Source organism: Pelodiscus sinensis, chromosome 5, assembly GCF_052426305.1.
Source record: "Pelodiscus sinensis isolate ZL-2025 chromosome 5, ASM5242630v1, whole genome shotgun sequence".
Classification (NCBI taxonomy): Eukaryota; Metazoa; Chordata; order Testudines; family Trionychidae; genus Pelodiscus; species Pelodiscus sinensis.
Window position 1 is genome coordinate 47,666,760 of NC_143056.1, and position 15,105 is coordinate 47,681,864.

Consider the following 15,105-nt stretch of genomic DNA (forward strand, 5'->3'; position numbering starts at 1 on the left):
TTCAGGTGGAGAGCTGCTTCAGCCCCACAGGACTGCCAGCTCCCAGCCCACACAAGCTAGGAGTTGGCAATCACACGCGGGGCCAGGAAAAAATGAGTTGGGTTGCCACTTCTGGACTTGCATGAGGCTGCCTACTCCCAGCCTGTGCAGGCTCGGAGCCTGCAGACCATTGTGGGGCCAGAAGGAGCCAGGCTGAAGCAGCTCCTTAGTTAACCCCCTAGACATTAAACAGGATTTTACATCCCTAGCTCAGGGTATGTCTACACTACAAAGTTTTTTCGGAAAAACAGCCAATTATGTACACACTGCAATTGCATTCTTCCAAAAGAAAAATCGAAAGAACAGAGGGGTTTTTCTGACATTGGTAATCCTCCTTCTACGAGGAAGAAGCCTTTTTCTGAAAGAGCTCTTTAAGAAAAAGGCACGTGTGGATGGGGAAAAGGGAGTTCTTTCGAAGGAAGAGGAAAGAGGAAAAAGCACAGGTGCCCTGGTGGCCACTCCGTCCATATATCACAGCTTACATGCGAGATAGCATGTCCATTCCACAGTAGGCGATTCCAAGCAGTACCCTCCAAATGTGGGAAGGAGTTCATGGAACATGGCTGAGGAACCCAGCATCTCTTTCATGGTGAACAGGCTGCAAAAGTGTGAACTGAAGACCGTATAACAACTCTGCAAGTGACCTGGACTGGAATGTGAGCCAGGAACATCAATGCCAACACGTAGGCCTTAAATAAATGGGCTCTAACAAATCCATGGCGGGGAAGATCCCTGTCAGGTCATAGCAGTATGAATACACAAGGTGATCCAATTAGAGATTTGTGCAGATACTGGGAGACCTGTCATCCTCTCAGCTGTGCAGATGAAAAATTATTGACTTGAGGAAAGACTTGGTCTACTTTACAAAGAAAGCCAGGGCTTCTCTCACATCCAACGTATGAAGGCATCTCTCTTCTGGTCCACTGCCACAAGCTGCACAGGATACATGGGAGAAGATGTGTTGGTTCATGTCGAAAGTACACACCACCTTGGGAAGGAAAGTCTAGAGGGGTTAGAACCGAAAGACTACACACAGAGACTCTAAGGTTAAGGCTCAAAACTCGGAGACCCATCTAGCCAATGTTATTGCCACCAAGAAGGCCACCTTCCACAAGAGGTGGGAGAAGAAGCATGAAGCCCAAGGTTCAAAGCATGGCCCAGGGACACTAACCAATAGTCCCCTCTCCCCCCCAAAAAAAGTCTAACTAAGAGACTGGAAGATTCATCTGAAGGAAGAGCCTGTGTGACCCTGTATCAGCAAGTGAAAGGTGGAAATTGGCTGTCAGATGCACCTTAATCAAGGAATCCAACAAACCACGGCTCTTTACATGAAGTAGATAATCCAGGATCAACTGGAGCAGTGCCCTCAAGAGGAAGAGGTCCATTAGCAACCAAATGCAAGAACCTGGTCCATTTTGCCACATAGGTTTGTCTGGCTTTCTGGTCTCAAGGAGCTCCTGTTGGACAGTCTCTATGCAAGTTTGTTCCTTGAGGTTCAATCATGCAGCATCCGTGCTGCAAGGTGGGAGAAGAAGAAGTTACTCACCCTGTGTAGTAACGATGGTTCTTCGAGATGTGTCCCCGTGGGTGCTCCACTCCAGGTGTCGGGTCCCGTCCCGGCGCCGCTGATCGGAAGTTTTCCATAGCCGTAGTTGGGCCGGACCGCGCATGCGCGAGCGGAGCGCGCGGCGTTCGCGCCTTTGCAACGGTCCGGCCCCCCCCCTTGTCAGTTCCTCTCACCGCTCGGTCCCTGAAAGACAAAGCAGAGAGACCCGGAGCGGGGAGGAGGGTGGGGCGTGGAGCACCCACGGGGACACATCTCGAAGAACCATCGTTACTACACAGGGTGAGTAACTTCTTCTTCTTCTTCGAGTGGTCCCCGTGGGTGCTCCACTCCAGGTGAGTACAAAGCAGTAACCCAGAACGCGCTCCGGGTCAATTATTTTCTACCGTGGACAGTACCGCAGAGGCTACTGCAGCGTCTGAAGCCCACCTCTTCGTTATGGCATAATGCCGTGCGAAAGTTATACTAGAAGCCCAAGTAGCCGCACGGCAAATATCCGCCAGGGGAACTCCCCTTGCAAATGCAGTGGAAGTCGCTACAGCTCTCGTGGAGTGAGCCCGAGGTAATGAAGGAAGAGGTTTGTTTCTAATTGAATGACATTCCATAATACAGAGTGTGATTAATTTTGCAATGCGTTGAGTGGAAAGTGCCTTGCCTTTCGATCTAGGTGCCAAAGATACCAACAACCTGTCGGTTCGTCTCCACTGGCGCGTTCTGTCTATGTAGAACGACAGTGCACGTCGGACGTCAAGTGTGTGGAACAGAGCGTCTCTACTGGAGGAATGAGGTTTGGGATAAAAGGTCGGAAGAACGATAGGTTCATTGATATGGAAAGAAGAACAAACTTTGGGGATAAAGTCCGGATGTAATCGGAGCGTTACTGTGTCCTTGGAAAAAACAGTGAAGGGGGGGCTTGCCATCAGCGCCCCCAATTCCCCTACCCGTCTCGCCGATGTAATTGCAAGCAGGAAGATTGTTTTCATCGTTAAAATATGTAGCGAAACCGATGCCAAGGGTTCGAAAGGTGGGTGCATAATGGTATCCAGCACTAAATCGAGATTCCAGGAAGGAGAGGGCGCGCTTCGTGGCGGATATAAGTTTTGAAGTCCCTTCAAGAACCTTTTTGTAATTGCGTGAGAGAAGAGCGCAGAACCCCCTACTGGTTGATGAAAAGCACTGATGGCTGCCAAGTGCACTCTTAAAGACGAAAGCGTAAGACCTGACTCTCGTAAATCAAGGATGTAGTCCAAAACGTTCTGTAGAGGAGACGATAGGGGGTGTATATTGTTCTGAATGCACCAGTCAGAAAATCTCCGCCACTTTGCCAGGTAGGTATTCCGTGTAGACTGTTTTCTACTATGAAGAAGTACTGTCTTGACCTCTTCGGAGCATAGATTTTCATCTCCTTTCAACCAGTAAGAAGCCACGCCGTCAGATGCAGCGACTGCAGCCTGGGGTGTAACAGTGTCCCCCCTTCCTGAGTGAGGAGGTCCTGATGGAGAGGAAGAAGGTAAGGTGGTTGAATTGACATCCTGTGTAAGAATGGAAACCAGGCTTGTCTGGGCCATGCTGGAGCTAGGAAAATGACCGTTGCTGCCTCTAACCTGATTTTCTCTAGTGTTCTGGAGATAAGCGGCGTGGGAGGAAACGCATACAGAAGTGCTTTCTTCCACCTGATCAGAAACGCATCGCCGAGAGAGCTCTTGCCGAGCCCCGCTCTCGAGCAATATAGGTGACATTTCTTGTTGTCGTATGTTGCAAATAGGTCTACCAGTGGAGTACCCCATCTCTGGAATATGGCAGATAGAACGTCTGTCCTTACTTCCCACTCGTGATCCGTGGGAAACTGTCTGCTGAGGGAGTCTGCAATCACATTGGCGGTGCCAGGTAAGTACGATGCTGTTATGCTTACGTTGTTCTGTATGCACCAATTCCAGCACCGCACTGCCTCGGCGCATAGGGAACGTGATCGTGCTCCCCCTTGTCTGTTGACATAATACATCGCCGCTACGTTGTCTGTCAGTATCCTTACTGTAAGCCCTCTGATCTGGGGAAGAAAGTGTTTGCATGCGTAGAAGATTGCTCGAAGTTCCAACAGATTTATATGCAGACGTCTCTCGTTGAGCGACCATTTGCCCTGTATTTGCTCGTTGTCCATATGGGCTCCCCAGCCTATGAGCGAGGCATCCGATGTTATCTGCACTGTTGGTTGCTGTCGATGGAATGGGACTCCCGTGAGAAGGTTTCTCGCTTCTGTCCACCACTGCAGCGATCTCTGAACATGTGGAGGTAACCACACTAGCTTCTGAATGTCGTGCCTCACGGGGACGTAAACCGTGGATAGCCAATGCTGAAGGCTCCTCAAGTGGAGGCGTGCATGAGGAACTACTGCTGTGGCCGCTGCCATGTGCCCGAGGAGACGAAGGCAATTGTGTACCGATATGGTCATGTTGCCAGTGAGTATAGTGACAAGATCCTTGATTGCCTGAAATCTTTCTTGCGGTAAGTAAGCTCTTGCCATGCGTGAGTCTAGGTTTATCCCTATAAACCTTATAAACTGAGTTGGAATAAGTGTCGATTTCTGCTTGTTGAGAAGGAGGCCGAGTGATTCGAAAGTTTGTTCGACCATCGCCACCATTTGCGACGCTTCTCGCTGCGTGGCGCCTTTTATTAAACAGTCGTCCAGGTACGGATATATTATCACCTGTAACCGACGCAGATAAGCTGCTACGACGGCCAGGGTCTTTGAAAACGCTCTGGGTGCTGACGCCAGCCCGAACGGTAGAACGCGATATTGAAAGTGATCGTGGCCTATCATGAATCGTAGAAAACGTCTGTGCGCAGGATGTATTGTGATGTGAAAATACGCATCTTGTAAATCGAGGGCAGCGAACCAATCGTTTAAATCGAGGGACGGTATTATGGAATTCAGGGTCACCATTTTGAAACGCTGTCTGCGAAGATAACGATTCAAACCTCTTAAATCGAGAATGGGCCTCCAACCCCCCGTTTTCTTTTCCGTTAGAAAGTATCTGGAATAAAACCCTCTTCCCTTGAACTGATCGGGGACCCTCTCTATTGCTCCGATATCCAGGAGACGATGAACTTCCTGTTGCAAGAGATTTTCTTGAGATGGATCCCTGAACAGGTACGGGGAGGGTGGGGTGGTGGGGGGAATGGAGGTGAAAGGAATGGTGAAGCCGTTGTTTATGACTTCCAGTACCCATTTGTCCGTTGTTATCTCGACCCATTGGTGGTAGTAAGGTCGTAAGCGGTGGTGGAACATGGGTTTGTCCAGGTTGATTGGTAGTGTGCGCTTGCCCTCGACCAGGGAGTCAAACTTGCTGCTTTGAGGCAGCCGTGCCTGTCACTCTAGGTGGTGGTGGACGCCTCCGCTGGGGGCGCTGTCTCGATCGCGCTTGGTCGAAGGGGCGATTCTGCTGTCTCCTCGACTGATAGTCATACCGTCTCTGGTATGGAAAATAACGCCGGCGACGGAATGGTGGTGCGTACATGCCGAGCGTGCGAAGCGTTGTTCTTGAGTCCTTCCCAGTATGAAGGATCTCATCTGTTTTCTCCGCAAACAATTTTATCTTATCGAACGGGAGGTCTTCTACCTTGGAGTGCAGCTCCTTAGGTACCGCGGCCGTGGCGAGCCAAGAAGATCGCCTCATTGATACCGCTGTTGCTACTCCCCGAGCCGCTGTATCAGCTATATCCATAGCTATCTGAAGATTGGCCTTTGAACACGCATAGCCCTCCTTGAGAATAGACCGTAGTAGCTCCCTGTCTGTCTCTGATGATCTCTGAGACAGCTCAGTAAGCTTTGTTATACTATCAAAGCTATGATTGGCTAGGAGAGCTGTGTAATTCGCTATGCGAAGGAGCAACGTGGCTGATGTGTAAACCTTACGGCCAAAGGCATCCAGTTTCTTCGCCTCCTTATCAATGCCCGCATTTTTCAGCTGCGGGTTCTTAGCCCTTTGGAGAGCTGCGTCGACCACCAGCGAATTTGGTTGCGGGTGAGTGAAAAGAAATTCTGAATCTTTAGACGCTATAAAATATCGCTTTTCTGCCGGTTTTGACGTTGGTAGAGTCGAAGCCGGGGTACGCCAGATTTCCGCAGCTGATTGGAGGATAGCCTCGTCCATAGGCAAGGCGACCTTAGATTGTTGTTTAGGGTTTAGGTTCCTCCAGAGCTTGAATTGTTTCGTTGGAGTGTCCAATATCTGAACCTCCTGAGATTGGGCCACTCTCCTAAACAGATCTTGAAAGTCCTTTGTGTCGTCTGGGGGAGATGGGTCCCCCTCAAACAGTGCGTCATCAGGGTAGGATGACGACATATCTTTTTGTGACATATTGTGCAGCTGATCGTCCACATCCGATATCTGCCCTTCCTCAGGCTCAGATAGCTGGACTGAAGGTGAGTGGGTGTGCTGTCGAGATGACGCCCCCTTCCAGTCCTTAATTGGTGATAATTGTCGCGATTCATGAGGGGTATGACAACAACAATGGCCAGGACGATAGTGATGCCTTTCATATTCGGATGCTTGATGGCCCCTATGATCAGGATGATCAGGCGAAGACCTTCGGGAGGAGTATCTACTGGCATACCTCCTATGATAGGATCTTGGGGGGGAATAACTTGGTGAACGAGATCTATATGATGATTCCCTATAATAACGATGACATCGCCCGTGACGATCAGAATAACGAGACCTTGATCTGCATCGCGGGGACCTTGTTTGGTGATGAGAAGATGTGCGATGAGTAATGCTTGGTGAATGAGAGGGAGAGATTGAAGGCTCGAGTGAGGGTGAAATTGAATGCCTCGTGACAGATTTCTTAGCAGCCTTAGTGGGGACTGCAGAGACAGAAGGAGTCTCTCCCCCTTGCACTGATAAAGAAGAATGGGCAGGGGGAGGACTAAGCAGGACTGCTTCGTCCTGCTGTGTTACTGCCCTAGCCGGCACCCCAGGCAGCTGTTCTTGCGGTGCCGTTGCAGCTGCAAGCTGATCGGCCGGTGCCGAGTCGGCACGGAGGGGGGCGCTCTGTTTATTATGCTCACTGAGCTCCGCGGTGCCGTGTGGCAGGGTTGCATCCGGTGCCGGACCCGGTGCCGGCTTACCCTGACTCAGTGCCGGCATTTGCGGTGCCGTTCTGACTCGCGGCTGGGCAGACTGCCGCGGCTCCAGCCCTTGGAGCGGTGCCGAGCGCTGCGTGTCAGTTGCGCTCTCAGCGGGACGTATAGCCGGTGCCGATGACGTGCGGCTTGATGTTGCCGCCTGCGGCTTATTTGATCTCTCCGGCTGTCTCGCGGCCCCGGAGGCTCCCTGTTTATGTCCCTGAGACACACGGGACAATGGGGGGGGCGGGAGGGAACGGGCAGGGGAAGCCCTTTTCCTTTGCGTTCCCGTTGCCGGTGGAGACTTCGCTCTGTTACCGTGCCCTCCGGGCGCTCCTGATAGATGTTGCTCAGAAGGCTGTAGCGCTTTATCACAGAGGAGGAGCTTTAAGCGCATATCTCTTTCTCTCCGCGCTCTGGGAGTCAGCTTTGCGCAATGAGCGCATTTCTGCGGGACATGCGACTCTCCCAGGCATCTGACACAGGCTTCATGCCCGTCGGAGGCAGGCATAGCCTCCTTGCAGTGTATGCACCGCTTAAAACCTGGTGAGCCAGGCATAATCTCCCCTCTTCTTGTTTTGTTTGTTGTTTTTTTTTTTTTTTTTTAAACTACTATTCTTTATCTTCGTCTGTTTCTTTTTCTTGTCTTTCTCTTTTTTTTTTTTTTTTTTTTTAGACGGTCCTGTGAGGAGAGAAACGGCGTTCCGCCAGCGACCACGGGCGGCTGAGAGGAACTGACAAGGGGGGGGGCCGGACCGTTGCAAAGGCGCGAACGCCGCGCGCTCCGCTCGCGCATGCGCGGTCCGGCCCAACTACGGCTATGGAAAACTTCCGATCAGCGGCGCCGGGACGGGACCCGACACCTGGAGTGGAGCACCCACGGGGACCACTCGAAGAAGAACTCTGAGTTTCAGGTGCAAGACTTGCCTATTGTGCTAGAAGAGGAAGTCCAGACGGTCTGGTATGGGCCACAGGAGAAGCATTGCCAAGTTTGACAGGATGCTAAACCAGTGTTGCTGTTGTCATGCTGGGGCAATTACAATAACTCAAATCTTGTCTGTCTTGATTTTCATTAAAACTTACCTAATGAGCAGAATCAGGGGAAATACATACTTAAGTCCCCTGCCCATGGAGATGAGGAAGGTGTTGGAAAAGGAACCCACCGTTAACTCTCATCTGGAACAGAATCAGAGGTATTTCTTGTTCTGGTCAGTTGCAAAGGTGGCAAACTCCCCAAATGTAAGACTGCATGGGCTATTTCTGGATGTAGCTCTCACTCATGGTGAGAGGGAAAAGTCCCTGCTCGGGTGATCTGCCAAGGTGTTCTTGACTCCCGGGAGTTGAGAAGCTTTGAGCTAAATTCTGTGGCAGATACTGAATTCCCAGAACTTGATGGCCTCACGGCAGAAAGTCAACAATTGGGCTACATTTGCCTGTTGATATAGAACACAGAGGTCATATTGTCTGTGAGGACCCTAACTACTCTGCCTTCCAGATGAGGTAAGAAAGCTACACTTGCGAGACAGACTGCCCTTAGCTATGTGACATTTACATGAAGGTGCATCTCTTCTTGGGACCATGCCTCCTCAGGTTCCGATCTCGCTGAGGTGGGCTCCCCACTGAGATCCAAGGCATCTGACACCAACTTGAACAATGGAGGGGCACTCTGGAATGGGACTCCTTCTAGAATGTCCTTCAGATCACACTACCACTGACGAGAGAGATAAGAACTGTTCTTGGAAGAATTTTTTCCAGGTGGGTCCCCTAACTGGGAGAAAACCAAGACCAGCAATAGTTGGAAAGGCCACATACGAAGTCTTGCAAGTACTTACAACATGGTATAGGAGGTGCAGGCATACCCTGGCTGTTGTCATCGGGTATGTGGAGACCTCGATGAGGGTTGTTGACAGTGTTCCCTGTAAATTTTTATGTCCATGGGTGGAATGAATTTTGTTATGAGCACCAACATTGGGATGATTTGTAACACATCACCACCATGCTGGGGCACATGAAAAAATTCATTCTGCCCAAGGACGATCTATAGCGGGGGGGGGGGGGGCACCAAGGGGTTTGGAGCATCCATCAAAGGGAAGATCCTGCAACAAATTGCTTCTCCTGGGTCTCAGCAGTTCCCAGTCATGACACTTTGCAAATCATTACTGAAGCCATAGTGCAGACAGCTAGATCTGTGACATCCGCTGCTGCCTGAAGGGTCTCCCTGGCAGCTGCTATACCATCCTGAAGAGCCTTGAGCTCCTTCCTGACATCTTCTGGAAGAGAAACCTTGAACTTAACCATGTTTTGCCACAGGTGAAGGCACAACAGCCCTAGAGGGCCTAGTGGTTGGCTACCCTTAGGTGCAGGCTCGAGGACAAATATGCTTTATGTCCAAATACTTCAGTCTCCTGGAATCCTCCTTTTTAGGGATAGCCCTGGATTGGCCTTGTCTCTCAGTGGTTCACCACCTCCACCACAAGGGAGTTTGGGGCTGGATGGGTGTAGAAATATCTGTGATCCTTAGATGGAACAAAATACTTCCCTTCCATCCTCTTCGAGAAGGGGGTCAGGGAGGATGGAGTCTGCTGCAAGGCATTAATTTTAGCTATTCCCCTTCATGAATGGGTAGCACTACCTTCACTGCTGCCACAAAAGAGAGAACATTGAAGAACTGCATTTGAGGCATCCTTTGTGGGGAAGAAGGGAGAGAAATTCAGGCAGATGCTCTCTCAGACATTGCAGACAATTTGGGGGTAAATCCACCGAATGCAGCCATAATCACGGAAGCCGCTACATGTGTGACTCAAGGTCCTCGACACTGGACTCCAGCTCGATCCTGACACTGACCTCAGCATAGCTACTCTGGGTTCTGGTAATCAGGCAATGGCAGATCTGACCTATAATCTCTAAACAAATAAGCTTTGTATAGACTAACAGCCCAAGGGGAAACCCCAAATATTTGGGGAGGAGAAAATAGAGATTAAAGTGCAAAAGTCCTTTAGATAGGAACCCCTGTTCATTCTGCATGTATTTCAATAGTGATGTGGACATGGCTGTGAGGAGCAGACAGGCTGAAATAACAGAAGATTCAGTCTTTAGAAAAGTTGATATCCAGGTTAGGGGTGACCACAAGAATCACGGTCTCTTTGGTGAATTGCACAACATGTACAGAGATAATTGCTCTCTCGAGACTTCTAAACACATTTTTAATTAATGCTGGTAGGTTGCCTCTGGTTGCATATATACTGGTACCAATGACATATGGAAGAAAAAGGGATCCTGATGCTACCCCCCCCCAAATATCACCTGAACATTTTGGGACAAGAGACTCATGCTAGCACCTCTGCCCAGCAACTGCATTTGAGACCCCCATTCTTACTTTAAAGCTACATTTATCTGCACCCTAAAAGTTCTACTCAAAGAACAAAGTAGAAATTTGGCTACCCCCACAATTATTCCATTTCAGAACACCAATTTAACACTATACTCTTTGAAGAGTCAATAGCTGCTGGAATGATAGATTCTTCTTCCAAATAAGAGTAATTCGTGCAACACAGGAAAGGACAGACTGCTTGTTCGTGTCGTTTATAACTCTACTAAAAGTATGAGCTCCCATAAGGAAGAAACTATTTAAAAAAAAATACTCACTGATCTTTGAGATCTGTAAATTGTTTTTCAAGATTGGACATTTCATCTAAGCATTCCATTCTTCTTCTTTCACAGTCCTCGTCATCCATTTCTGAAAATTGAAAAAAAAAAAAATTAACAAGATTTCAAAATAAATTCCCTGGAAATGAAGCGAAGTATAAAACTTAAGCCTTCATGAATCATAAGCAATTCATGAAAAAAAAAAAAAAAACCTGAGCCAGCTGCTGTATGTTCTGCAAGTTGAAGGTTTAAGTGGTCCCCAATGTGGTGCCCGCGGGTGCCATGGCGCCCACCAGGGCATTTATGTGCGCCCACCAAATGATCTGGGATGGCTCCGCCCCCAGCACACGGCGCATGTGCAGTGCCGGCTCTGGGCATGCAGCGCATGGGCGGCCCCTGCCCCCGGCGCATGATCGGTGCCATCCCCGGGCGCCCGGCACATGAGAAGCCCCGCCCTTGGGTGCCCGGCAGCCCCAAAAGGTTGGGGACCACTGGTTTAAAAGATATTAGCCCCTGCTGAACACAATTCCAAAATTCAGAACTATCTTACACTTATTGTAATATACAAAAGTAATTGATCTTATTGGGTTTGTTCTAGAATTAGAAGAGATGGAGATCAATTTAGACTCCCCAAAACATAGAATTTGAAAGTTATTGTTGAGTTCCATAAAGCTTGACTTCTGTAAATGCAGTCTGAATTCTTAAACAAAATAGAATGCTTTTGGAAAGAACAAAGGAAACGAAGTCGTACAAGCAAAGAATTTTAAGAGTTTTCAACTAGGGATGTTAAATATTGGTTAATTGAATAGTCAATTAAACTCATGAATTCTTATCAGTTACTTGACTATTATGTAGTCCCTAGTGGTGAAGCAAGTGGCCAGTGTGCTCTAGCTCCACTCCATGCTGCTGTATCAGAGGTAGCAGCATGGGGTACCAGACGAGAGCTGGTCCACAAGGGAAGCCAGTTTTAAAAGCCAGCTCACCTCAAGGATTGGCTGCCTGTCACCCCATGCTGCTGCCTTGATACAAAGGCAGCAGCGTGGGGTGGCAGCAGCCCTTATCCGGGGCAGGGTCTGAGTTCCAACACACACAGGGTCCGAGTTCCAACACACACAGGGTCCGAGAGCTGAGCCAGGCTGCCAACCCTCCTGGCTCCTAATACACTTTAAATGCAGAGCCACAGCAGGGGTAGGTCCTGGACCTGGAACAAGCTGGGACTGAGCCAGGCTGCTGGCTAGCCTGCTAATAAATTTACTGGCTGGGAAGAAATGCATGTAATCTATAGAATTAACCCTATAAGCTTTTGCTTACCAGTTAATCAATCACACTATTATATCCCTACTGTCAACTGCAGTTATGAGTATAAGAGTTAGCAGGAGCACAGCAATTCACAGAAAGTGATTGCATAAACCATGGAGTTATTGATAGAATGTTAATTTGAACACATTAACCTCTCTAAAAACCCAAAGTTGTCTGAAGAATTACATTAATTGCTTTCTTGGTTTTGCAGCCAAAGTGCTCATATAGAAGTAACTCCCTCATTTATCCTAGTGCCTTATTTACATAAATATTTTAAAGCAATGCAATAAAAACAGTTTCATCACTTTAGCTAGAGTTATTTTATTGACATTTCTGGATAATGTCATTAAATATGCTTGCATATAGAAATCAAAGTACCTTTTTAAGCAAAGAATGTTGGATTTTTGGCAAAGCTCTCCTGCCAGACTTTTCCTAAGAACATCTATTGACACCTATTACTACGGAGGTACACAATGGTTTAGTTGCTTTCATAATGCAGAAGAGGGTTTAATAGCCTAGAAACAGATGGAAACCCCAACGGTATAGGGTAACTGTGCCAAAATTCTGAATGTTAAATTTATGGGGATTTTCAGGGTAGAATTTATCTGCTTTCTAAGATGTACAAGAAAGTCTGAAAAGTGTTTTCCTCCACAACTGTTTCTGTTCCCTCCCCTGCTTTTTTGCCAAGATTGGATGAGACGCCTAAAAGAAGAGGTGTCTCAGGTGACATCTATATATTCATATAGTGTCTAGCAAGAAGTTGGTTCCTACAGGGTCACAAAATAGAATACAGCACTACACACAGGTCATAATTTTCAAAGGTACTGGGCACCCAAAAATCTACAGAGTTGTGGGAGGCTGAAAAAAATATCAGGCCCGTTCAAACTTTACACATCATGTCTTTTTTTTTTTTAAGACTATGACAACGGCTATTGTGCACACCGCAATGAAGATTAGCATAGGAAGACAAGCCAGGTGTAAGACCGAATCTCTTACTTTACTGCCTGAAATAGCTGTATAAACTCAAGCCACAAAAAATAACCCATGAGTATATAGCTAAACTGTAGTTTAAAGAAGCAATACCTCAGTATTGAGTTGTAGTGACTACTACAACATGGCCCACACAAAACCCCTCTCAAATTGGAAGAAATTCAGCCAAACCTGGACCACTTTTCAAAAGCTGATGAAAAATTCTGATTTTTACCTTTTTCCGTTACAGCAAATTTGGTGATTAAAAATGTTTAAACTCAATCTACATACTTCTGCTGCTGCTTCATAAGGTAAGTGTGTGTAGGGATGTAAAATTTCAATTATTTGGTTAATTAAATAGTTGATACAATTTGCATCGACTAGTCGATAAGGGCGCTTCTGTCTTTGAAGTGTAGCAACAGCATTAAAAATAGCCCAAACATATGGGCTGTGTCTACACTGGGCCACTTATTCCGGAAAATCAGCGCTGGTCAGTTTCAGCAGCGGCTGACTTGGGGACGCCTGGGGCAGAGCAGCTGGGGTGCTGCTGGGTTGCTCCAGTAGCGCCCAGAGCAGCGCTGCGGGACCAACCGGCAGTGCCCCAGCTGCTCTACCACAGGCGTCCAGAGAAAAGCCTGGTCTGCAGGGGGGGGGGGGTGCACTAGCTGCGCCTCCTCCCCCCCCCCCCCCCTCAGCAGACCAGGGAGACGCGGAGCAGCTTTTCTCGCCCCGGAGAACGCGGGCGGCGGGACCGCGGCACATCTGGGCGTCCTGCTGCTCCCATCCTCCGGGGCGAGAAAAACCCCGTTCGTAACTGCGGATCCGACATAAGTCGGATCCGCGTAACTCGGGGACTGCCTGTACTTTGTTACTGTTAATCTCTAAGAGCACGTCTACACTGCAGGGCAAATGTCGAATTAAAATATGCAACGTCAACTACAACAATTGCTTAGCTGAAATTGAAATAGCACCAAAAGCAGAGTTAAGCTATCTACACAGCAGGAAGTCAATTGTGTAGTAGATGTAGAAATAGCTTAATTTGGCTTTTGGTGCTGTCTACGCAGCAGGAAGCCAAAGGAAGAACACTCTTCCTTCAACTTCCCTTACTCCTCATGAAATTAGGGTTACAGGAGTCAGAGGAAGAAGTCCTCCAGCTTCACATTATTTCTAAGTAACAGCTTGCTGCTTAGACATGCATTTTGTTATTTCAAAATAACGTCAGTTATTCCAAAATAAAGCTGCTGTGTAGACATACCCTAAAAGGCAACATTTCCTCTTTGCAATGTTCATGAGAAGAAGAATGCTTCTGGTCACAAAACACCAGTGAAATTATTTATTTCATGGATGCAAACTGTTTAACAACAGGTTCTGTGTCACTGCACATAAGCCTTAACACAAAGAATGCTTTCTAAAAATTCCTCTTCCATCTTGTTGGGCAGTTTTATTTCTATCAAAAGGTAGTGACAGCAACAAAAAAAGCAAACCAGTCAGGTTCTCTAAAGTCTGTGCTCCAGCTACAGTGTGTTTGAGAACTTTAACGCAAAACTGCTCCTAGTTATTCCGAATAAGTTTCCAGTGAACCACAGGTAAAACACTTCTCAGGCAGTTGGAGCAGCAGTGGTCTCCACAAAACAGTTGCGCTCTCATTTTTGCCAATCTAGGTCATACAGGATTGAGCGCAATAGATTTACTATCTACCACAAAGGATTCCATGACTGGATGTTTGATGTTATTTTATATGTTTAACAAACTCCAACCTGAAATCTCGACACTTACTTTTGAGGTCTTTAACAAAAATGTTTAGTAAATATTTTGAAAGTTCCACTGAAAAGCAACTCGATTATAGACTGCACAAAACAGTAAATAATTTTACTCAAAGATGAGATCTTAGTTTAACATAGCAGTCCAGTTCTCAGAATGAACATGGTTTCACAGCTCTCACCACCAGACTTTGGTAGACTGTCATCAAATCCTGCAGCAGCTTTCCTGCCTGAGTTCTTTCCAACTGAAACATTTGGTTTATCCTCCAGGCTACACGAAGGCTTGGACATAGAAATCAAAAAATCAGGTAAGTTTTGTTCACCTGACCACTGTACATGAGTTAAAGAAGTTTGGTGTCATAGGTTCTCTCTTTGCCTATCTGAAAATTTAGCTCCAGTTCATTGAACTGATGAAGAAGCACGTTTACATAGCGATTAATAGAAAGCTATCTTGTGAAAGAAAGCTGCATCAAAGAAAGCTGCATTATGGGTTGCTAAGTAGAGTAGCTGTTTCATTGCCTGAAAGTTTCAATTGCTACACATGAATCTTATCATTTATACTCTAACATACACCCGTTTATTTATAAGCTGACCCTCCGCCTAACTTATAGAGAAAAAAAATGGTAAAAAAAAGTCACCGACCTGTTTATAAGCTGTCTCTAGAGTACAGTGGTCTGGGACCTCATAAATGGGCCAGTGACTTT

The 15,105-nt window shown here is 47.4% G+C and overlaps 1 protein-coding gene across 2 annotated transcripts in view; it reads right to left on the reverse strand.

Moving 5' to 3' along the window:
- The window catches only part of BRMS1L (BRMS1 like transcriptional repressor), a 66,220-nt gene that overhangs the window by 44,348 nt on the left and 6,767 nt on the right, over window positions 1-15,105 (reverse strand). For both annotated transcript variants that reach the window (XM_006117696.4, XM_075926925.2), the window contains one exon: window positions 10,374-10,464. In XM_006117696.4, the coding sequence (XP_006117758.1) occupies window positions 10,374-10,464 (91 nt within the window). The remainder of the gene's footprint in view (window positions 1-10,373; window positions 10,465-15,105) is intronic.